This window comes from Hipposideros armiger, unplaced genomic scaffold (genome assembly GCF_001890085.2).
Source record: "Hipposideros armiger isolate ML-2016 unplaced genomic scaffold, ASM189008v1 scaffold_125, whole genome shotgun sequence".
NCBI lineage: Eukaryota > Metazoa > Chordata > Mammalia > Chiroptera > Hipposideridae > Hipposideros > Hipposideros armiger.
Window position 1 is genome coordinate 2,686,088 of NW_017731475.1, and position 24,955 is coordinate 2,711,042.

The following is a 24,955-nucleotide window of genomic DNA, read 5'->3' on the forward strand; positions in this document are numbered from 1 at the left end:
GCAAACAGTCACAAATCCTCTACTAGTCCTTCTCCAGCATGGACCCATCCTTACCAAGATCCACCATGATTTCAACCAGCTTGAGCCTAAGAAACACTGACCGAGATCACCACAGAGAAAAACAAAGCAGAATCTGTTTCCCAGGGCCAAATGCACTGTTATTTGTATCCATAGATACAAGACAACAGAGAATCACAGGATTTTAAAGCGGGAAGTCCCGGGGCCTCAAAGATCATCTCATCTCAGTCCCAAATCCAGCTCTCAGGAGATCCCTTAGAGGGTAAGGAACAGGGCAGAGGTCAGGGAAAGAACCCTGATCCTTGTTCCATTATGAATGGCCTCATGGGGCCAACCTAACCCAATAACCTCATTTTATAAGTGACAAACCTGAGCCTGGCTAATTAAATACAGAGCTGGAATCCAAAGCCAGGTTTCCTGCATCCTGGTGTATCTCTCTCTTGCACTCCTGAAGGCTGCCATTCTATGGCTATGCTAGTCCCTGGTAAAAATGCCTGAGGCTCTGGTAAACTCAAAACTAAGCAGTTTTTCTCCTTGCAAAACCGTCAGGCATTAAGTCACTGCCGGCACTAGATGAAAAGAGTACGGCATCATTATTTGGTATAAACAAAAGCAACTTTCCATTCCTAATTTTTAGGTAACCTGAAAATCCCAAACCTCTGTTGCTATTACAATTTTTTCTTTTCCTCAGTACGCACCCCTGGGCCAAGCACAGATGCATTAAAAATCTGCCAAGAGAAACAATGAAGTCACTGATAATACAAAGCATGAGAGTATCATGAAATTCACGTCTTTGTTTTCTTCTCCTCGATATTTAATTACTTCTCATTACTGATCATTTTGTGGTTGTTGGCAGAAGGGCAAGGAAACTCCACCACTGTAAACATGCGGAGGCACACTCCTCGGTAGACCAGAGGTGTGCACACGATGGGGCCGTTCACAGATCCAACGTGCACGGAAGTGAGAATGTGGATGCTACTATCCCAGCCCCCAGAGGGATCAGTGGCCTCAGGAAAACTCTAATCACTTTAAGAAGAATAAACACAGTATAAAAATGTTTCAGGTCATTACGTTTTTATCACTTATAAATATCATCCTTGGCAAATGACTTGTGCTCTCCTGGCAGCTGTCATCTAACCCACTTTAGGAGTGAGGCGAGGAGAAGCTAGGATATATAGAGTTTCATTCAGTTTTCTCCAGCAGCTCAGGGTTACCTCGAGCTCAAAGGGTACGACTTACGAACAAAGCTGAGCAAAAATACCCTGTTACATAGAGCTTACATTATTCTGGTATTCTGGAAGGCATTACCATAGATAAAATTAATAGTGGCAGAGGAATACTGATCGATTACCAGCAGAATACAGGCTGATTATTTTTAGTGGGCTATTGTTCCACATATGAATATGTACGTAAGAGGAACACACAGGCATGCATAATGTAAATCATAAATATAAACTTACACTCCCAGGAAACTAAAGGAAGTAAAGAGTCAAATGTATTTTATCCCTCTTTTAAACTAGACTTTCATATAAAAATCAAAAACCTGAATCTGTAGGTGTGGTAAACCTACAGTTTTTTGTTTTTTTTAAATGGCTACAGTTAACTCTTCACATTCCTCTGCAACGCGACCTCGCAGCTCCTTCTATCAATAGGTGGACTCTGTTTCCCCACTTCTTGAATTGGGGCTGACTTCGTGATGTTCTTTCACCAATAACAATGAGACCCTGGAGTTTCCTCTCTCACCCTCTTGGAATGCTGCCCCGAGCGCACCCTGTGGGGAAGCCTGGTCTAACCAGCCAGAGGTCAGGACCCACGTGGAGCAGAGGTGAGATGATCCAGAGGAAGGCTCCTGGCCCAACTAGCTGACAGGCAGATAGGAGGGTGAGCTCGTCTTAGACCGTCCAGGCCCAGGTGAGCTGCGGGGTGACCAGATACCACATGGGAGACACGAATGACAATTAATTTTGGACAGAAGATATCGACAGCTCTATCCTTCATGTGCAAACGTATCTGTAAATAAAGTGGCATGTACTATTTATCTGTTTGAAATATATCTAATCTACATTAACAACTTTCCACTATTGCTACAGGCCAGAGCAAGGGTCTTTCTGGAATGTTCAAGATAATCCAGTGGAGTGGGAGAAAAATAATTAGATACCTTATTATTTATAATTCATTTTTCCTTTTGATTCTTTAAATATGTTTAATAAGGTACATAGCACAGTATGTGAAAATTATTTATAAATACATAAATATACACATTATAGGGTTTTCCACAGTCAGATCTCCCACACATCCTCAACCTTCCACCCCTACACAAAAATATATACTTCTATGCCTTCCCTTTTCTAAGTGGATCTTCCCTTAGTTACTTAGGGAAGAGTCAGTGATAGCTACTGTCACAGATCATTGTCCATCTGTACTGCAATTATTTTTATTTATTTATTTTTAAAAAGATTTTATTGGGGAATTGCAGGAGGGGAACAGCGTTGGGGAATTGGGGAAGGGAAACAGGCAAGTTGCTGTCCTTTTGTTCTTCAGTCTAGTTGTGGAGAACGTTGCTTCACTGGCCCATGTTGGTATCATCACTAGGCTTTTCCCGGGTGAGGCAGTTGCTCACAGGCCATTGGACGGCAGCTCACGAAAGCTCACGCCCGCTGCCGGCCAGCCCCACTGCAGCCTATGCTGTCACCGGCGACTCAGGTTGAGCTGTTGTATACAATCTTAGCTGTAGAGGGTGCAGCGTCACTGACCCTCATGTGGGATCTGAACTGGGATCCCAAGCCAACTCCTAACCAACGTGCAACTCGGCCGGCCCTGTACTGTAGTTATTGATAAACGGTCTCTTCAGCAAGGCTGTATGCATTTCTAAGATAGGGTGTCTGTGTCATTTGTCTTGGGCACTACAGCATGATGGCATTAGAGTGTGATTTCTCAGAGGGCAGGTTCTGGAGCCAGGTTGCCTGAATTCAAATTCCACTTTTGCCCCTTATTAGCTGTACAACCTTCAGTAAGTTATCTGAGCTTCCATTTCTTTGCTGTAAATGGAGAGAATAATATTCCCTACCTTATAGGGTTGTTGTGAGAATAGAGTGAGTTAATACATGTCAAATGCTTAGGAGAATGCCTGGCACGTAGAAAGCGCTCAATTAAGTATTAGCTAGCATCCTCATTACCCCCCCCACACACACACACATACACACACATACACACACCATGATTGCTACCACCACTGTTTTTCTGTCTCCAATGTTTAATAGAGTAAATGTGTGACAGAGGGAAGTGAGAAGAGCAGAGCTGTAGAGAAACCACATCATGTGGCTTATTGAATTTCCCCAGAGGGATGCTATAACTCCAAGGCCAAGTGGCTCGCTAGTATCAGCTGACAGTTGGTCTGTTACTGACAAATAAAACATGTAAATAATAAGTATGTAAGACAATAAACACCTTCAAGTTCTGCTTTTACAGCCTGATTATGGTGAGGCAATAAAGTAATTCTCGGCTGAAAATTATGACTGAGATTTTTTTCCTTAAGCACCATCTTTTAACTGTAATCACTCCCCTGTTGGAAATCATCAGACACAGGTTTACGGCATACCCACATGCAGCATTTAGATTTCTGTGGATTTCCTATAAGATGCAGACTCACAAATCCATCTCTTCTAAATACGCTACTGATAACCTATGCTAGAAGAAAGGCACAGTGGCAAGACTTGGTGCATATCACAGGGGAAAGGGGTCACAGAGATCACCCTACCTTGCCCCCGCCACCCCCCGCAACTTTACAGATCAGGACACTGGGCAGAGAGGGTAGGTGTCTTTGACGCCCCATAGCTGATCTGGGATAGAACTCTTTTCTTTTGGCTTCTGTCTAGGTCAGTGCACGTCCTCATGATCCCAGTTTTAGATACTATTCCCATAACAGTGTATAAAAGTGTATCATTTGTATTAAGGGAGGTAAGAAAGCCACACCATAAAAAGCCCACTTAGGATTGGGCCTCTAATAAATAATTATTGAAGGATGAGTGGAGGTATGAATCGAGGCTCAGCTGGCTGGCTATGAAGTTCTCAAGGTTTCTCAACTATCTTGACACTTAGGTCTCTGAAGTGGTACCAGCAAGTAGGGGGCGGGTGAAAATCACTTCTTCAACAGAGTACCCAGCAAAGACACAGTCATTCTTCCCACCTTTATTTCCCTCTGTAATCATGCCTCACAGCGCATTTGATGAAGGAGATACTCAAATAAACTTGCTTTTCTTCTTGGGTTTTCTCAAAACTATAAAGGTAACATACGTAAAATTTTTAAGAATAAAAATAAACTAATAATAATAGATAATGTTTACTGGGTGCTAATTTTTTACTAGCCATGTTGCAAACATGTGACATGTGCTGACATTTAATCCTCACAAACAACTTTAGTTTACACACATTCTATACTACTATCATCTCCATTTTACAGGTGAGCAAACTGAAGCACAGAAGTATTAAGTACCTTTCCCAGAGTTTTATAGCCAATTACTAATGGAATAGGTATTCGAACTCAGGCAGAGTGGTTCCAGGGTCCATGGTTTTAAATTAATCACTCTTTTATACTGTCACTGTTCAAGTTTTAGTTTCCAAATTATAGGAAAAAAAACTGACAAATTTTACTAAATTAAAATTTAAACTTCTATACCTTAAAAGACAGAATGGAGTGAAAATGCAAGTTTCAGGCTAAAAAATGTAATAGCAAAATATTTAATCAATTTTAATAGTAATTTATAAATAATTCTGTAAATAGTAATTTATAGAATATGTAATGAATTCCGGTAAATCTGTAAGAAAAAGACAAGCAATGCAAAAGAAAAATGGGAAAAGACTATGAACAGGCAATTTGTGAAGGAACCCAAATGATCTCTCAACACATAAAAAAGGATGCTAAACTAATCTCACTTGTAATTACAGGATGCAAATTTAAAATTTCACTTATCAAATTGGGAAAAACTGTAAAGTCAGTAATAGCAAGTGTTGATGAAGATAGAAGCAATGAGAACTCTCATACTCTGCTATAAATTGGCACTCCATTTAGAAAAGCAATAATCCCTAGTAATGTTGAGAACATACATACTCCACATTCCAAAAAAAACACTCCTATGCTCTAAAGAATATTCCGTAGAGAAATGTATGTACACAGGGAAAAAAGGTATATGAATTTTCATAGCAGCAATTTTTTCTAATACTGAAAAAATGTAAACTATTTAAATATCCATCAATAGTAAAATGGATAAGTAAATTGTGGACTATTCATATAATAAAATAATCTATAGCTATCAAAACATATAAACTGAAGTAAAACGGAACAAGGAAAAATGTAGGATGAAAAAGATACATTTCAGAAAGATACATTCAATATGCTATTAATACAAGGTTTGAAAATATGCAAAGCAATACTACATATTGTTCAGCAACATATATACATATTTTTAAAAAGTATAAAACATGCATGGGGATGATACACACCAAATTCAAGGTGGTTACTTCTGGTGTGGGAAGGGTAGAGAGTGGGTTAAGGAAGAGATACATGGAGGTGGGGGAACTTCAACTGTATCTATAATACTTTACTTTAAAAAAATTATTTTCTAGTGTATATGGTAAATTAAGATTCTATAGGTTTGTGTGGTAGCATGTAGTAGCTCATTACGTTTTCTGTACTTTTCTGTATATTTGAGTTTTTTCAGATTTTCAAAGAAATATTAAAAAGTAAAAGCAAAGCACTAATGATGATAAAAGTTTCATGGTTTGTAGGGACGAGTAAAATTAATAATCTGTTTGTACATTACTGAAGTATATAAGCTCAACTGATATTTTCTCCTTCCATTAGAAACCTCAAAGATAGACCAATTTTTCTTGCTATTATAAATTAATTTGGACAATTATATAATCAGATACGGAGCTAATGTGACCCTCAAATAATAACTTATTTTATGTTATTTTTGTAATAGCCAATTACTATAGTAATGTCCCTATTTTGGAGATGAGGGTCTCTAATATAAATCTTTGGCTTATTCAAGGATAGATCTGGAATTTTAGCAAAATGTCAGGGATACAGCCAAAGACCAAGCCTTCATTCCTTTGATATTAGACTTTGCCATCACAACAAAAGAACTCCAAGTATTGTAGCAATAATTCTAAATGCTTCTGTCTTAATGTACCAAAGGCTAAGAAAACGTAAAAAATTTTACAAACTTCCAAAGGAAATACTGTAATGTGTATCTGCAGAATGTTGGAACAATTAGCAAGCTTACCATTTAACAATTATGTTAAGTATGTCTTAACTTAAGTAAGCACTGAGGCCACGGTTGGAGGTATGACACGGGTCCCCGAGGTGGAATGTTTGGCAGATGAACTTCAAATACAGTCTGTTTACCCATGGACATAAGTGGCCTTAATCAAAGCAGAACACATTTTTTTAAATGTTGATTTTAAAAACAGAAGTGTAAATAAGACTGTGATTTATGAATCTCCTAATGCTGTTCTCTGCTGTAGACTTCAGAAAGATTGAGTCTTTGGCTGCGGTAAATACAACAAGAGTGCAGGCTTGTTAAAGTGGTAATAGGTGCCCTTATTAAAAACTTCACTTCCATTAAGAGTTACAAATTATCTTCCTTCTTTCCAGTCCTTACAGAATGCGTTCCAGAAGCAGTGACACAGAGGGCTCAGCCCTCAAGCAATTTCCAAGACACAGTAAAGACCTCAGTTTCCAAGTGTCTAAGGACATGAAGCAGAGACAGCAAGGTGAAGACTCCACCAGTGAGCCAGGTGCAATCCATCTACATCCTACCTCACACAGTGGTAATGGCCGCCAAGGAGAAGACCTCTCAAGAGATGACCTGTTACTTCTTCTAAGTATCCTGGAGGGAGAAGTGCAGGTCAGCTGAGTTCCAATTATCCCCATCATGCTTCAAGGGGAAGGCTGCTTGTGAATTTGATTTGTATGCTGCCACACAAATATATACCTGTGGTTCATACTCATGTATACATGAGAGCAAATGTAAGTACACACACACATGATTCTCTTCTGCCAACTTGAAGGGCAATTAATCACATCTAAAAGGGCTAGCATTATGCCATACGATTGGCATGCAAGGTGTGAAAGGTCATATCCTCTGCCCATGATGCTCACAAGCTCCAGTGCACAGGCATATATGGGTTACAATAATCCCAGATGACTTCTGGACTGGTCTAAACAACAATAGGTGCTTTTGTGCTCCTGTGAACTGGCTCTTAGCCTTGCCCTGGCAGTAGTAACCTACATTAAAGAACGAAAAACAGCTGCTACACATAGAACCTTATTTCCTACCCCTGAAAACGCAAATGCCAGTCCATGGAGGGGTATCATGTTATCTGCCTGTCAGACACAATAAAAAATGTAGGGTCCCCTAATGTTGTACGGTGATGACTTTTTAAAACATTATTAATGGGGTAATTAGATTATAATGGACATAGTTTTGCTACCTTTTCTAAAAGGTGCTATAACTAAATATAATTTGTTTGTATTTGAAAGAGAAGGAGAGGAAAAAAAAACCACTCAACTCTCATAAGAAATCACTTTGGGAGACGGCTGGTAGATAAAGCGAGCTTTCTGAAATGCCTTTTGTTCCTACAGGCTCGAGATGAAGTCATAGGCATTTTAAAGGCTGAAAAAATGGACTTGGCTTTGCTGGAAGCTCAGTATGGGTTTGTCACTCCAAAAAAGGTGTTAGAGGCTCTCCAGCGAGATGCTTTTCAAGCAAAGGCTTCTCCTTGGCAGGAGGACATCTATGAGCAACCAATGAACGAGGTATGTGTTAGATCAGGGGTGTGCATCTGGGGTGGGGGATGTTCCCCAGCCAGCCAAGCACTAGGCCTGGCAGGGGGCATGACATATAGCTCCTTGGTGATTATTTACAGTTTTACATTCTAAGGCATTTAAAATCTACCAGAGGTAGATAAATAGTAGATGTTCTACAGGAAAGAGAAGGAGAATGAATCATGACAGGATGTTTGCACTAGGTTTGTTTCTTGACATCAGACTGAAACCTAACGAATGTAACAAATAAATGCATTTTCTCTCTCTCTCTCTCTCTCTCTCTCTCTCTCTCTCTCTCTCTCTCTCTCTGACACACACACACACACACACACACACACACACACACACACACACACGGGTCCAAACTTCTTTTGGGGACTCGAAGACTATTCAGGCTATAATAAACAACAGATCAAGTTCAACCATAGAGGTTAATTTCTTTGAAAACACTGAGGTATTATGTCATAGAAATTCTGAGCATGAATGGAAATGATCTGAAGAACTGTCCAAGAAACAGAGTTTTAGAAAGCATATATTTTAGATGAGCACATATCCTTTTTCCCTTCAAAAGTCTAATGACAGCAGAGACCTCTCTCCTGCCACGAGCCCGGCAATGACAATGGCAAACTTCGCAGTCCCCACACGGCCACCACGGCACACAGATGCGGGGCGGCTTGCTCTTTGACTTGCTGACATTTTTGAGACTCTTTGGCATCCTTATTTTATTCTTCTATTTTCCTCTGAGACCTCAATGGAAAATTTCATAATTTTTCATTTTCATAAAAAGGAAACAACTAGGAGCATGAGTTAAGGCTGGAGAGAGTGAAAGCAAGTTTTGGACCAATTTCCCTCACATAAGCGCTGGCAACCTACCTCAGGACTGACCTCTAATGTCCTTGCTATTTTCGTCTTGGGTGTCTCCTGAGAGGAGACTACCGTCTTGCCAAATTGTGAAGGAGTTCGGTCATAGGGACCTGCTTCTCTGAGGGGTGAGGATGAGACCACCCAGAGTCTGTTGATGTGTGCTTTATTCCAGATTCTAAACAAGAGGAGCTGAAGCTGCATTCAAGTCAACAGTGTTAAAACTGTATGCTGGCTCCTGACACGGTGACTGTGAGAGAGCATTCGGCACAAACTCCCCAATCCATATGCGCGCACATGCAAACTAGTTCTCACTAAACATATCTTGACAAAACTCCACAAATGACACAACCCTTCAACACTCAAGTGTGAAATGAAACAGGGTGATTCCAAACTTATGCTGAAATCAGTAGGAAAACGTTTTAGTTTCAAACTAATTCTACTACACACACATAGAACTGGAAATATCCTGACCCTCTACAGATGCTTGTCCCTAAAATGTATCCACAATTTAGCTCTGCTTTCCAAACCCAGTCTTCTTCGATTACTGCCCCCAACCACACGCACACATTTCTCACATTCCCACCTCCATGACTTGCCCACTTTCCTCTCTTGCCTTCTGTTTTCCCTATAGATTTGTCTCTCCTCAGCTATCAGTCTATCCAATACCCTGAAGCCCACAGAACTAACTACCGACCCAACAACCTAGGTATCTGCCCTCTTCCTGTATCTAATGGGAAGGAAGGGGTGGGAGGAAGATGTCCAGAGAATAAACAGTGCAGGGGAATTCTGACGAGAATTCCCTAGATAGGGCTGAAGAAAAGACAGAGGCCGGTGTTCCCACTAAGTGTACCCATCCATGACTGCACCCTAGTTACATCAAAATAAAGATCTGCATGCTAAAAAAATAATCTTTTATTTTCTCCCATTGCAGGGTGCTAACTCCCCGACCACACCCCACCACCCACAAACAACACACTTTTAATTTCTTCACAATGCTTTTTGAAAAATGTAAAAATCTCAGCTGTGTCTAGGGTGAAGTAAAAAGTTCTCAAGGCAAAATCCCTTAGAAGAACAAGCTGCGCTTGGTTACATCACATGGTAGGAACACTGACTTAAGATGAAAAACTGGTGGAGGCCTGGGAGCTAGAACAAAGGGTGCAGATGGGGAGAGGGAGTAGCTGGGTTGTCCAGAGGGAGGGAGATGCCAGAGGTCAAGAGTCCACCACAGCTTTAACCTGTGCTTCTGTCTTCAGGGAGGTTAATGACTAAGAGAGTGATAGACAACACGATCACACAAATACGCATATAATTACACATATATTCGTTTCTGTGGTTAAAATCACAAAGCACTTTGAGAGACTATAATGGGTGTTGAATTTATTGGTTTGTCGGAAAAGTCATGACATATTTTTTCTGTTTTTCATTGCAAAAATGTGTCATGACTTTTCTGACAACCCAATAGATACAAGAATCAGGAAAGCCAAGATCTAGAGGGTGAGTAGGGGTTAATCAGATAGAACATAAAAGAATTCCATTTCTAGCAACACTGTGGACTCGATATCTAGTGAAGCTATATACTGAAAAATACATAAAAACTTTAAACTTTCTAACACACTCTTCAATGCATGGATGAGATTACACAGAAGCAAGAGACCTTCTGAAGCTGGAACTAAAAGGGAAATTTCCATAGACTAGCTTCTGGCTCCATACACAGAACAGAAGATGCCCAAAAAAAACCAAATACGCATTTTAAGAAAGGAAAAAACTGTATTAAAATTGTAATATTCAATATATATCAATAACAAAAGATGAATACAAGTCATGTGTATACATTTTTTGGCACCCCCGGTATTTTGAACCTTTCTCTTCTCAATCCACAAACTTCCAGTGCTGGAAACCAAAGGACACATTCATTTTGTCCTTTATTTGACCATGGCTGGGTGAGCTGGCAGTGGCCAGTAAAAGCATTTCTGGAAGCCTTTCCTACATGAAGATGCTAGCAATAATTTGCCTATTCATGGAAGTGACTTTGAAACCAACCAAACTTCCCTTTAGCAGCTCCCCCCACCCCACACAAAAAATGTTCACAGCCTCTCTAGAACTACCTGATGTGAGAAAACATAGGATGGAGGGTAAGTAAAAGTGGACAAAAAGACAGAGGTTTTAACTGGCTACAATTAAAATGTATTACTTTTGAACTTTTACAAAATACATGGCTAGGTAAGCAGTGTTGCTGGGGACTTGACAGGGCTTTGGATGACACCCACACAAGTGAAGAACAGCAAAACTTAAGCTTCATGGTAAATCTTCCACCTCCTCTCTCTCTGTGTGAGCATATGTGGACATTTTTAGGAAAGGAAGACCCGACCACATTTGTAGGCACACGTTTAAAGGGACAGAGTTGGGATCAAAGACACAAGAAAGAGAAATTCTTATTAGGGCTGGAAGGAGACAAAAAGGGATGGAGCAAAGAAGTTCACACAGGTGAAGAGGTTAAGAATGTAGAAGAATATAGGTAGGTTAAGGTAGCAGAGGAGGAAAAAAGAGCATTTATGCTTGATGGACTCTCTTCAGTCAAGTAAAAGATAAAGTTAAGAAGATAAGGATGTGTTCAGGTCTAGTACTTAGAGAGAATAGCATGGCTTTGAACAGGTGTCTGGAGGAAAGAGGAAGGCTGCTGACCAGGCATAGAAAAGAGCCACGTGGAAGGTCCAGCTAAATCTGAAAATCCCCCAGAATGTACCAAGATTGAAAATGGAAAGGTAGGTTGTCAGGAGGGTGACCGGAAGCCCAGGAGATGATAGAGATGAGAATGAGAGAAGACTATCACCATTCAGAGGGACAATGAGAATAAGGAAGGGCGTTCGGAAGGGTCTGGCAGTGGTAAGGCAGAGCCATGAGACTCACGCTGCCATTTCCAGAATCGGAGGTATGGAGGTCATGAGCGAACGCGCAGTCTCTGTAAGATACAGATTCCAGTGTTATCCAGGAAAATCAGGTTTCAGTAAAGACAAGGAAGAAGAAGGGACATTTATAAATAGTATATTTGGTTACCTTTGAGCTACTAAAATGGCCAATTTCTGTGCTCTCCGCATTAGCTTTATTTCTAATGGTATATTCAGGGAATCAAAAAAAAAGGGACAATCTTCAAAGAGCCAATGGAAAAGCACTGAGAGCTAGAGCCGTAGTGCAGAAAGAAGATCAAACACAAAATCAGGGTGGTCTGTGACTCGGGAGGTACTAAAACAAAGGCCATTATTCATTTCTAAACATACATTAAGCAACCGAGAGCAAACAGATGAAAAACCTCTCTGTTCTTCATTCCCTCTGACCATGGAACAATCACGAGAAATCCAACCTAAGGAAACACACAGTCCGTCCATCATCCTAGGCAAGGAGTTGAATTGCATTAGGAGCTGGGGGTAGGACAGGACATCAGGAGGTTAAAATGACAAGCAGGAAGCTTGTCATTGCACAGTAAACATGAAGGAGCCATCTTTCCATTCTTTCTGCCCCTGACACTCCCTGTTTCCTTCCCCAGGCTTCATTCAATCTGTAATGGGGATAGATTTAAAAAGGGGCTGGGGGAAGGGCAGTGATTATCTGATAGTCCCTTAGTATTTAATGATATGCCACTTACACTGCTCGTGATTGTTTTGTGTGTGTATCTTATCTTCCTAGGGAAAGCAAAAGCACTGAGAAGTCTAACTTCCCTTGTATTCCCCATGGCAACTATCATGGCACTAAGTCCATAAAACATAATAGGAGCTTAATAAACACTTGTTGGCTTGAGAAAACTGTGGCACTAGAATTGATCTTAGAAATCAAGTGCAACCATTTAATCTATAAATGAGAAACCTGAAGTACAGAATGGTTAAGTGGCTTGGTCACGCTCACACACACAGGTGGTGAGAAATGAAATGAGTTCAGGGAGGATCAAGTCCATTGTTTGATTTGTCAGGAGTGAGTGAGACTGAACTGAGAACCACTGACGTATTTTCTAAGAGGCATTCTGGGCCTGGAGAAATGAAGGCACAGTATAAAACTTCAGGTATGAGTGAAAACATCTCCAGAATCAGTAGTTTTTCCTTTGGGAACTTTCCCTCTGTCAGGCCACTATTTGACAGCTTTCCAATGACCACTGTTGACAACTCCTTAGTGGTGGCACCAAATAAATAGCATGCAGTAAATGGAAGCCATCTTTCAAGGGTCATGGAATGTGAAGAAGGAAAACCCAGAGAATCAAGAGTCTCACTGATATGATGCAACAAACTAGTCTATCCAGGAGTGATCAGAGAAAGCTACAAAGAAGGAACAGGAAAAGTGTCGGGTAGAAGGGGAAAAAGGTTTCTAGGTTTTAGCACTGAAAAAAGCAGCCTTGAATCACCATGGTATGTTCTAGGAACTTCCCAAAGTCCAGTGTGGCTCAAGGCTGGGTGAGAAAGATGGGAAGGTATGGAGTGAGAAGGGGGCTGACTTGTCAGGAGGCCAATGGTGAAAGACCTTTTGGTTCTGGATAGGACAATGGAGTGATCCCATCGGTGTAGGAAGGAAGATCATGTTGTCACTGATGGGGACAGGCTGGAAGGGGGTGAGGCTGACGGAAGGGAGACGACTTTAAAGGTCATGAAATAAATGAAGGGCAATGGGTCTTGCCAGCCCTCCTTCCCTATCCCTTCAAACAAACAAACAATATAAGGAGGAAAACTCACAATGGAAAACAACAGTGGATTAAGCAACTCTTCTATTTTCTCTTTTTAGGCTGAATAAAGTTTAATACCCTTGTGCATACAATGACAAGACGCTATCTAAGGAAAGACATTTTTCTTGCATTGAAGAAGCCTTCCTTAGTCATTCATTTATGTGTTATAAATACCTACCATAATTATTCATTCATTCATTCTAGAGCTGATCTTATGCAAATTCAATACAAGGTTTTTTTAAGTCAGTTGACAAATTTCCTAAATGAAGGCTGATCCTACCTCTATTTCATTTTCAAATTCCAAAAGCAGTTCATTTGAATTTCCCTTTCAATGCACTTTAATGTTTGGGCAACTGAAGAAGGAATTTTCAGGGGGCTGTTAGGGCTTGAGACCCAGGACAAGTAACGCTACAATCTCCCTCTCAGAAGAGGGTCATTGGGTAACAGTGACTGGGCCAGCAGGCAATACAACTTAGTACTTTCTGCTTCCACAAAAGAATTGGCTACATTTATTAAAAATCATCAACACCTATATGGCATAATGAAGTACTGTATCTGTGTTAACACACCATTATAAACCAATATTAGACAATTAGAACCAGTCTAAGGATTTAGAGGGCTGAGAGAATTAGTTAGGTTCTATATGCCAGGACACTTTCGTTCTACTTTTTTCTGAAATGGCCTGGCTATTTTGTACCTTGGATTCCTAGTCAAGTAGGTGCTTGTTAAGGATATACAATTTAAAATGGCTTCTAATTCACAAAGTCACAAATTTTCAATTTTTTATGATAAAGACAAAGGGTAAAATCAACCAATAATATCAGTTATAGCACCTAGTATTTAACAAACTAGAAAGTCACATGCTTTCAAAACCATGCTCTTGATTGGATTTTTATTTATCACTGGCCAAAGATCCAGAGCCACATCTGTGTTAATCAGCCTCTTTCCCTCTTTTCTTTCTCAACTCCTTGCTTGTTTATTTTGTTTTCAATCTGTAAACATATATTGGGCACCTACTATGAGCCAGGCACCTTGTTAGATGCTAAAAAGTTAAGAAAAATGGAACGTAGGCCCTCCATTCAGGGAGTTCGCAGTCTAGTAGGGGAGACAAATACATAAATCGGGCCCAGGGTGATAGATTTATCAGACACATAAGCAAGCCACAGAAACCAGAAAGAACTTGGTGCTTATATGTGGTCACATTCACATTACATAATGACACAGAATTGATTAAAAAATGTTTAAATGTTTGTGTTTAAATATGCAAATACTTGATGCATAATACAATGAAAAACAGACCAAGGGCCCAATAGGCAGATACTGGTAGAGTACTCTAGAGAGGCCTGGGCAGCAGGGATCAGCTAGCACAGCTGTAGAATCAAACATTGTACCTATCACTCTTCTGATATGGTTTCTCTGGAGAGAGAAGGAAGTGTCAGAAAGGGGTTAGGGGAAACTGTTCTGATACCTACAGAGGCACCACTTCTTCTCTCTGGGGAAAAAATGATGACAGTAAAAAAGAATCAATTCATAAGAGGAATGATACAAATTAAACAAGGAGATCAGAACCCATTGATGAATTAATTAGTCAAAACTTGGACATTTCTAAAAGAGTGAAAGATGGCAGTATTATGAATGATTTGTAGTTAACAGACTATAAATTTACTTCCTTTTGCAGTTGGACAAAGTTGTGGAAAAACATAAAGAATCTCACAGACGAATCCTGGAACAGCTTTTGATGGTAGAAAAATCTCACAGGCAAACCATATTGGAGTTAGAGGAAGAAAAGAAAAAACATAAAGAATACATGGAGAAGAGTGATGAATTCATAAGCTTACTAGAACAGGAATGTGAAAGGTAAGGCTACTTTGTACAAGACAATGAACCATTCTGCAAACTCTTACTAACCTCATGGGCTGGGCACTATACCACGGATACAGGGATACATAGATGAATATGGCACAGCCTCTGCTCTCAGAGATCTCATGTCCAGTAAAAGATATGTTTAAAGACATTATCAGTACAATACAAAAATAAGCAGGTGTGATAAGGACTGTGGAAACATAAATCTGGGGCACCTAATTCTGCAGGGGAGTGCTCTGAGAAAGAACAGGGGAGGTGACAGAGGTTTTGTCCCTATACAAATAAGAATGGAAACTATATACATGGCAGGGGCAGAAATAAGTGTCACATCATAGAGGTCAGGTATTGAGGGAACTCAAGCTTTCCACATAGCTACAGGATGTAACTGCAGGATAAAAAAAAAGGAAAGGATAACCACAAGCAATTGGATTTTATACTGTCACAAGAAGGAGCAAATGACAAATTGTGGGAAGGGGGATGAGTTGATCAGGTGTGCTTTCTTAAAGAATCATTAAGGCAACATGGAGGAAAGACAGGAGGAGCATATGTGTTCCAATGGCTATGGGGTTAGAGAAACATTTATGATGTATAATCAGTTGTAAATAGTGACTACTGAGACTGGAGAGCAGAGCAAGGAAAATAGGGAGTTACTGAGAAGTACTGGCTATTCACCAAGGCACAGAATACATGAATGGGACACAGCTCTTTGTTGTTGAAGGATTTTGGTGGGGGAGGATGGTTTAAAAGTTGAGGCTGGGGGTAGGTGGTGAGTTCTGCTTTAGACATGTTGAGTGTGAGGTGCCCAATGAATTCCAATCTCCAGTGGGGAGAACAATATGTCTAAAGACAATCTTATAGGTCTGGAAAAGGATGGGCTGGTGATGCGAATTTGCATCTGGTGATAGCTAAAGCTATGAGTGTTGGTGTGGTGAGGAGAGAGAATTCTGAAAAGAGAACTCTAGAAAACATCAATGCTTGGAGGTTTTCTGGAGGAAAAGAGGTCAAGACAGGAAGCTAAGAAAGAATGGTGAAAAGCTAGAAGAACCAGAAGAGAAAGAAAGCAAAGAAACCAAGCAAGAATGAGTTTCAAGAAAGACTGAGCAGTCAAATACCACCAAACAATACAGCAAAGGATGAGAAAATGTCCCCAAATTTGGCAACAAGGAAAACAGTGAGGAACTCGAACCCTTTCAACAGAACAGTGAGGGCAGAAGCCAAATCATAACGTTTTGAATAATAAATAAGAACTATGAACACAGAAGCATAAAATGTGAACAAGTATTTTGAGAAGCTTGGCTGCAAAAATGGGGAGATTAGTTGGTAAACATTTTATAACCATATGGAGGGCAGGTTATTTGCTCCACTTTGATCCTCTGTTCTGAATCAATGTAGAAAGTATGAGCATCTATATTAACTGAAAGGACAACTGACCCTCTATTTATATTACAAAGAGAAAATAACCGATCTTTGCAATGTCAAATATTACTGGATCTTCATTTCCCTTGTTATTCCATGTGTACTTCTTTTATGAGTTACAGAGCTAATGATGCTGGATTCTGACAATCACAGACAAAAAAATTACTTGTGAGCTGCCTTTTACCAAATACTAGTAGTCTCAAGTGCTTTATTTAACTACTTACAATTCATATTTTCGCTAGGTAACCCAAGTTACATAACAGCCAGGCGAATGGCAAGCTTTCACTTATTTTCAATGTGCTTCATGGTAGACACTTGGTTAGGACACCAGAGAACCTATGGTCTTCACACCCAGTTTCTTTTTCCACATTCATCAGGAAGTTTGTTCTCTACTCACTGACTAGAGGAGGGTCTTGACTGTGTCCTTCATGAACTTGAAATGTCTTCAGGGGCAGATGAAAGGAGCATAAGAAGTCTGGCACCATGGGAAGATTTGCCTCAGACATTATGGTATAAGATATGTTATTCAATGAGACAATGTCAAATTAAATATTATTTGAACCCCTGTGGTTTGGTACCTGTGGCCTGATTTGGCCTCCACCCTTCTTGGCACTAACCTGCTGAACACGGACATTTCCTTTCATCTTTCATTACTATGAGCATTATTAACCATGGACAGAGTACTGCCTGCCATAGAACAAAGGGGTGCTGGCCACCCCCGCCCAGGGGGCTTACCACATTAATGCCGAAGGCAAGACATACAGATTTAGGGTGGGAATGTGGAGGGCTGGTGGTGGTACAGTTTTAATATTTACTGTTGTTACCTCTACTATCTTTTGTAGCAAGGCTGAGGAGGGCTATCGAGGAGTAATACTGTAACCCTAGGAGGGAGACAGAGATGATTATTTAAACCAAGAGAGAGCAAAGAGGAACACTGAGACATGGGAACAAAACATCAGTGGGAACCAAGGCCATGGGCTAGAGGAAAAGGAAAACAGTGAGATGAAAGTAAATTGTACATCATGGAATCAATATATTAAGAATGGTATTTCTACATGCATCAAAGGGGTTTAAGAGGAAAAAATTTAAAGATCGTATATCTTAGTTTATAGGACACAAAGTGCCTTTCTCTTGAAGAATAATGTAAGTGAACATACCATTACCAAAAAATAGGAAAAAATGGCTGGATTGACTCTCATTCCATTTAGCCATTCTGGAAGATATGAGAATACCCACCTATTTCTGTTTGCCAAGGAACAGCTTCCCGATGGAACTCTTTAGGCGTGAGAATGTTAACCCTATTCTCAGTTCCCTTGATACACATGCAATGTGTCCTCTGCTCAGCCTGTGGAACATCACAATTCCCATCCCTTGGCACTGGTGGTGCGCTGGCCTTCCTGCTGTCCTGCCTTTAGTAGGGAGACCATGGGCCTCATGCGGCACAACTTCTACCTATGTTAAGGCCATGTGCATCAAAGTATTAAATGAACACCACCTAGTGAAACAGGAAGTGGCAGAAACTCTAATAATTTCAGGTAAATATACACAGAGGTGGTGCTTATGCAAGAGAGTGAGATTCCATTCACGTCTCATTTTCAGATGACAAATGACAAAACACTCATCATCACTGAGTCCTAATTTAGTGAGAGTCTTCTCAGGCACACAGCCACCCCTCACAAAAGCAAGACTAACTTATCCTAATGGGTCAAAGAATAATGTTACTTCCTTCCTCAAACAAAGTGATGTAAACCACTCTCAAATCAGTGACCCTCTGTATAGAGAAACAAAGAAAGATATCATAACCCCCATAAAAAGGGGTTGGGTGGATGACGATAGCTATAAAGGAATATCTGATTGATGCTCTGAAACAACTGAAAGTTTAGCACTCGTATTTTAAGTGTTGGATAATATCTACTTGGAAATAAAATAAGAATTAAGATATACATGATTGAGATAGCTAATTTGAAGCTCTAGATTTCAAATTTAGGCTCGATTTCTGTGTTTTCTTTGGCTAATTTGTTTTATGTGGAAAACTCTAAAGGAGGCTGATGTCACACATTGAGTTTAGGCCAAAATGTTTGCCAAGTGATGTCGTTGTAATCAGTAAACAATTGGCTTTCCCACTGAAGGACCAAGGGGGCAGGGATCAGCTCAGGAAACCCTGTTCCCGGCATGTTAATGCAAAGTTTCCTTCGCTGTAATCTGTGTGGTTTGGGCTGTCCATAAGATAGTATTATATCCACATTTTATGACAACTTTCTGTTCACTGACCAGCTCCAATGTGTGGATATGTGTGTCACTGGTGACTTGAATTATGTACTTGGCTGAATTACAAGTGGAGTCTATGTGAAAGATTTTATACAAAAGCAACGCCAGTAATTTTTGGCCTTTCTGGATGGCTTCACAGGAAAGCCAAAACAAAAATCACTTTTAGTCAGTGCAATTTTGCAAAATTTTCCCATAAGTGAAATGCCAATTTTGTCTGTACTTTCATAAAGCTTGCATATTTTTTTTCCCTTTTTCAGTTCAATGGGGGGAAAGGCTGTGAAGAAAAAATAGTTTCCTTTTTTTTGAAACCATGTATGCTTTTTTAGAATACTCAAACAAAACATGTGTACTAACCATATATATTACTGCATTTCTGGCCTTGAAATAACCACTACAGTGGGAAACAAATACTATTATGGCAACTTGTATAAAAATGTGGCTTCCACCATGGATTTTTTTAAAGCCTTAAATTACTTTTCATAATATCTTGGCCAAGTAGGTTAACACTGATATTCCTATTTTATAAAGCAGGAGTTCAAATGGTAGCTTCTCAAAAGCCACATAGTAAGGAAGGAGTCACAGGTAGAAATAATTTCTTGTTCCTGTCCTGCCCAAGTGTGACTAGGCAGAGCAGTGGCTTGGGGGCAGAGGGGTCTTTGGAGGAAAGTCACTAGCGACCCAGCTTCCAGGGTTGTTGCCTTGACCACACCTTGGGCGAGGTCCTTTGCTGTTTGGGTTTTCCTAAAGAACAAAGCATGGCTACTTCTCGGATTGGCTGATACAACTTTGTAAAGAAAGATTTCCTTGCCAGCCCTTTTCTACTATCACAGGCCTATGTTCCTGTTTTCCACTGACATCAGACAAGATGACGGGAACACTGAGCCATATCTGATCCTCCTGTTGAATGAGTACAGTTGACCCTTAAACAACACAGGGGTTAGTGCCACTGACCCCCCAAGCAGTTGAAAATCTGCATATAAATTTTGACTCCCCCAAAACTTAACTACTGTCGTTGGTATCCACGGGGGATTGGTTCCAGGAACCTCCCGCACCCTCCACCACACACCGCCCTGCATAGATACCAGTCTGCAGATGACCAAGTCCCTTATATAAAATAGCATAGAAAAATGCATATAGTCAGCTCTCTGCATCCACGGATTCCCAACAGATGGAAAATACTGTTTTCAGTCCACAGTTGACTCTGCAGATGCAAAACCCAGGGATTTATTGAAAAAAAAAATTCCACATAAAAGTGGACCTGAGAAGTTCAAACCTGTTGTTCAAGGGTCAACTGTATATTGAACTACTTTCAAAGGCATCTCTCAAAAATATCAAATCTTCTTTCCAGAGGCTTTAGATACGCCCTTGAAATATACATACGTGAACGCGTGTATTAACTTCTCTGGGTTTTTTTAGTTAGTTTAACTAGTTAGTTAGCTAGTTAGTGCTGCTTGCCATTCATTCATTCATTCATTCACTTACTACCTCCCCCCGCTCCCCAAACCCCAACTAATTAAATGCCTGCTACATGCCAAGCCCTGTGCTAGAAACGAGGTGAAGTCGGTAGATGTGGTCTCCACCTACATAAAACCCCAATTAATTTGTGCATGTGTGAAACAGGCACCACTGCAGACTTTAAGACTTGCTACTGATTCTTCTAAGGCACTATGACATCATGATGGGTAGGTTTTTTAAAAAGGCACTATTATGGTAAAATAGCATGATAACCGGAAATGCTCATGAAAATAGAACAGTCAGGAGAACTCAATAAATAAATTCAACTAGAGTACTTTACTACAGAACTCATTAGCTTGCAACAATTACCATTAGGATTTTGTTTCTTTGGTCTTAAATTTCAGCTTTTAGGAATATTACAGTGGGTATAATGTTTTTAAAAAATAAGTATGTCCACTTTTTAAAAATCTTATTTGGAAAGCCAGCAGTTTTAAATTTCATGCACACTAAACTATTGTTGTAGAATACATTGTACTCAAATGCAATCATTTCCTTTCAGTTTTCTGGCAAAGAGCTATATGCATTACATATTCTCGAGACAATGTCTTGCAAGTAGTGAAATGGGTGCCAGATCTCCATCTGACCTTTGTCATGGATATCCAGTTCTCTGTCAGAACAAAATGGAGACCCACCACAAACTCATATTTTGGTATTATAATTCTATGGAGAATCCCAATGTGATCAGCCCAGTGTTCATATACCCCAGACCTAATACAGGATCTGGGCAGGGACACAGAGAGATTAATTATCTCATGAAATACCAAAAAACCATTTAGGATTGTACACCATGACTTAACTTTCAACACATCACAAAACCATACCCATGTATTAATAACTGTACAATTCAGCGGTTTCTGTACATTGTTTAATTCGAGGTCAAAATTCAGATCCAGTGATGACACTATTTGATTGTTTTCCTTCCCAGAAGGCTGAGCTAAACTTTACAAATAATTTTTGGTGTATATTTGGATGTATAATGATTAGTGAATTTATTGCTTACAAAAGAATACTACAAATGTTAAAAAGCAGTCTACAAGGAAACATAACAAGCATAGTGAGAGAGGAACTGGGAACTTGGAGATAGGGGACTCTGGTCTGCAGATCATTATCTGCAGCTAGTGTGTAACTTGGGGCAAATTCCATTTCTCCAGTCTTATGTATAAAACAAAAAGGACAGGATATACAATTTCAGATCTAAAAATCTGCAATTATGTGATTCTTATGAATAAGTACCTTTTACATCAAGCCTAGGATTCTAACCCACACTATCAAAAGAGGTCAGTGAGAATGACAGCATCTCTACCACCAGCTTCAAATCCAATCTATATTTGCATTCTTAAAGGATATCTAGATTTAGGTACACACTACTGCTTCTCAAATGTCACATATTCAAAACTAAACCTAATATCATCTTTGCAAATCCAAGTCAATTTACAATGTTTCTATTTCTGTTAATGCCACCACAATGAATCAATCTATCAGACAACTATAAAAAAATGACAGAGATCTCTGAAACTCAAATTTAAACCTGAAAATACCTAGCAATCTAGACCAATCCTCTGATTTTTTAATTGAGAAAAACAAGGCCCATCAAGTCTCAGCTAAGAAATCCCCATTCTTGATGATACATGGTAGAGCCAGACCAAAAGCTACCTCTTCTGGTAACATATTCGGCACTCCTCTCCCTAAAATCATTATTAGATGCTTAAGCCTTGCATTTGGTGTTGTGGTAGGTCCAAAAGAAATTTAATACATAATTATAATACAGTTGAAGAGACAAGACCCTCATAAAATAACCTGTAGGTGATCTAGAGAGAAGTTGAGTGTTCATTTTGTGGAACTGACACCACTGTTGCAACATTATGGAAGGTCAGGCAAAAAGGATATTAATAACTGTAATTATCCAACAGCATAGCCCTAGGAGAATGCAGGCCATACATTAAGCACTGGATAAATATATCTAACTGGCTCATAGCTCCTAGGTTAACAGCCCTATAAAACAGAAAGCCAAAGACTGAATGTGGAAAGGCAACCTCAAACTTCTGTTCCATCTAATTATAAAATATAAAGAGGAAAAGAGTCATTAAACCATATCAAAATGGAAATTTTTGCCTCATAAATGGAAATCAAGGTGGAACATTAGACATAAACTGTATCCTGAATTTGCAACTTGCAGATAAAATTTCCTGGCAAGTGTATTACTCCCTCAGGAGAAGTTGAACCAAATGGCTTTGGCCAGCTATGAGGATGGAGATGTCTGGCATAAATGAGTACACGAGGAGTAAATATCATGGCACAGAAAGACCTTTCCTTGGAATGGTATAGGGTCTCGTAGTTAAAAGTATAGACTAGTAGAACAAGAGTTTGAACCATGGTCCCATCTTCTTATCCAGTCCCACTAGCTATTTGACCTTGAACAAAGAACTTCATCTGTGTGAGTCTCAGTTTCAGCATCTGTTAAAAAAAATGATATGGATCTCCTAGGTTCTTGAGATTACTAAATGATATAATGCATAGAAAGTGCCACGTATGGTGTCGGATACATAGAAGCACTCAGTAAGCATTTGTATCTTTCTTCAGATTTGCTTTTGTTCAACATAGTTTACTGACATACTCTGTGTCACATCACTGGGCATTTTGGGGATTGCCATAAGGCATTTAATTAGAGCCTGTGCTGGGTGCTAAGGATGTGATGATGAGTAGGAGCTTTCAAGGGGCATACCCTTCGGTATCTATTTGCCTAAAGGGATTGTGAAAAATCAAATGTTCCCACTACAAGGTAAGTAAGTGGGCTTACTTTTCACTGTTCCTTCTGTAGGGCCAAGAGCATGGAGAAAACAATAAATATCTGTTGACTAAGTGACTGTAATGTAGGAAAAGGTGTCACATTTAAATCTATTATTTTCCATTAATATCTTATCCTAAATTAGCTTCTGGATTAGTTCTTGTCACTTAGCCCAGCTTTTGAGAATAATATATAAAACAAATCAGTTTTGATAAGGGAAGCAGAACAAAAGCTTTGTGATTGTCCCCGAGAGAGCAGATGAAAAGATGGTAGGTCCTTTATCAAGGAACTGGAAGAAAGTATGATCCTAAAAGAGGTTTTAAAGTAAAAAAAAAATCAGAAACATTAACTACAAAAAAGCTAAAAACAACTCTCTCCATTCATACCTGGCACAGTTTTGGTATCCTATTTTTTTCACTAACAAAAACATCATGACATTTTCCTAAATCACCAACAACTCCTCTATTCCATAATTTTTAAGTACATGAATAATACTGTATCATACAAATGCAATTTATTGAATAAATTCCCTGTTGTGGACATTTAGATTCCTTCCACTTTTTCACTTTGATAAAGAACTCTATGATGTATATTCCAATAAATTTTTACACCTCCCTGATAGTTTGCATTAGAATAAATAAATTCTTAGATGTGGAATTGCTGGGTCAAAAGTCATGAACCTTTTAAGGATTTTGAAAACTGTAGCTAAATAGCACTCTATAAAGAGACTGTTCATACTATTACTAGCAAAGAAGGGGAGTACCCATTTCTTACTTTATAACTTTGCCTGGGACTAATCTCGAATCTGACCTAATCTTAAACATGATATGTATGAGGTTAAAAAGTATGTAAAGTGAATGTTAGTAACATGAATCAAACTTTCCCACTGACTTGAGCTTTTATTTTAGAGATGTGTTACTTTTTAAGAAAAAATTTCAATATATCATCAAAAACATATTCAAACATAATGTTTTCTTGAAAGAGTATTTTGCCATTTTCCATATGATTTCAGTATAGTGCCTTTTCCCCATCCAATTCAGGTTTTCATGGCCTAGCATCATTGCTTCTGCAGCTCCTTCTCTGAAAGCTCTGAAACCTCCTCCCGCAGGACCATCCCACGCCAAGCCTCAGAGTCCAGATCCAGGATTCCGGCTCACCTTTCCCACCACATGACGGATTCCACAATAGTTCACGACGCTTATAGCACTGCGCTTACATGGTCCTGACAAGTTTGATTTAGCTAACATTGTGGAATCCAAACTTCACTTTGTCAAATTCCCCCTCTAATAATTCAGTTGGTTTAGAGTGTGTGAGAACTCTATACCAATTTCTCCTATTTAACTCAATTTCTATTTGCCAACTCTCATTTCCTCCCTATTTATCATGTACATACATTTATGCTCATAGCACTTTCCATTTATTTCCATGAACTTCCAGTAACAGTATGAAATATCTGAGATGTCTGGTGAACGAGTAATTTATATCTTCAGAAGATGTTTCCGAAGAAACATTAGCAGGATTTATGAGGCTAAGGACATGTTTTCATAAAAATAAGTAATTTCTAACTCACAGTTTTGTTGCTTTATATCATGAATTTTTTGTTCTGAGTAAATATGACATTCAAGGCATTTCATGCCATAACAAACACTAGAATATATATATAAGTAAAGGAAAAATGTATTAAAAAGAGAATTAC

General features: G+C 39.4%; 2 protein-coding genes across 4 annotated transcripts in view; one reads left to right on the forward strand and one right to left on the reverse strand.

Moving 5' to 3' along the window:
- CMSS1 (cms1 ribosomal small subunit homolog) overlaps positions 1-24,955 on the reverse strand; it is a 345,852-nt gene that overhangs the window by 225,575 nt on the left and 95,322 nt on the right. The gene's annotated exons all lie outside the window — the stretch shown is intronic.
- FILIP1L (filamin A interacting protein 1 like) overlaps positions 1-24,955 on the forward strand; it is a 270,986-nt gene that overhangs the window by 160,965 nt on the left and 85,066 nt on the right. For 2 of the 3 annotated variants that reach the window (XM_019648350.1, XM_019648347.1), the window contains exons 2-5: positions 6,674-6,926; positions 7,664-7,837; positions 8,232-8,300; positions 15,091-15,269. In XM_019648350.1, coding sequence (XP_019503895.1) covers positions 6,684-6,926; positions 7,664-7,837; positions 8,232-8,300; positions 15,091-15,269 — 665 coding nt within the window. In that variant the 5' untranslated portion in view covers positions 6,674-6,683. The remainder of the gene's footprint in view (positions 1-6,673; positions 6,927-7,663; positions 7,838-8,231; positions 8,301-15,090; positions 15,270-24,955) is intronic. The other variant, XM_019648348.1, reaches the window with a different exon arrangement.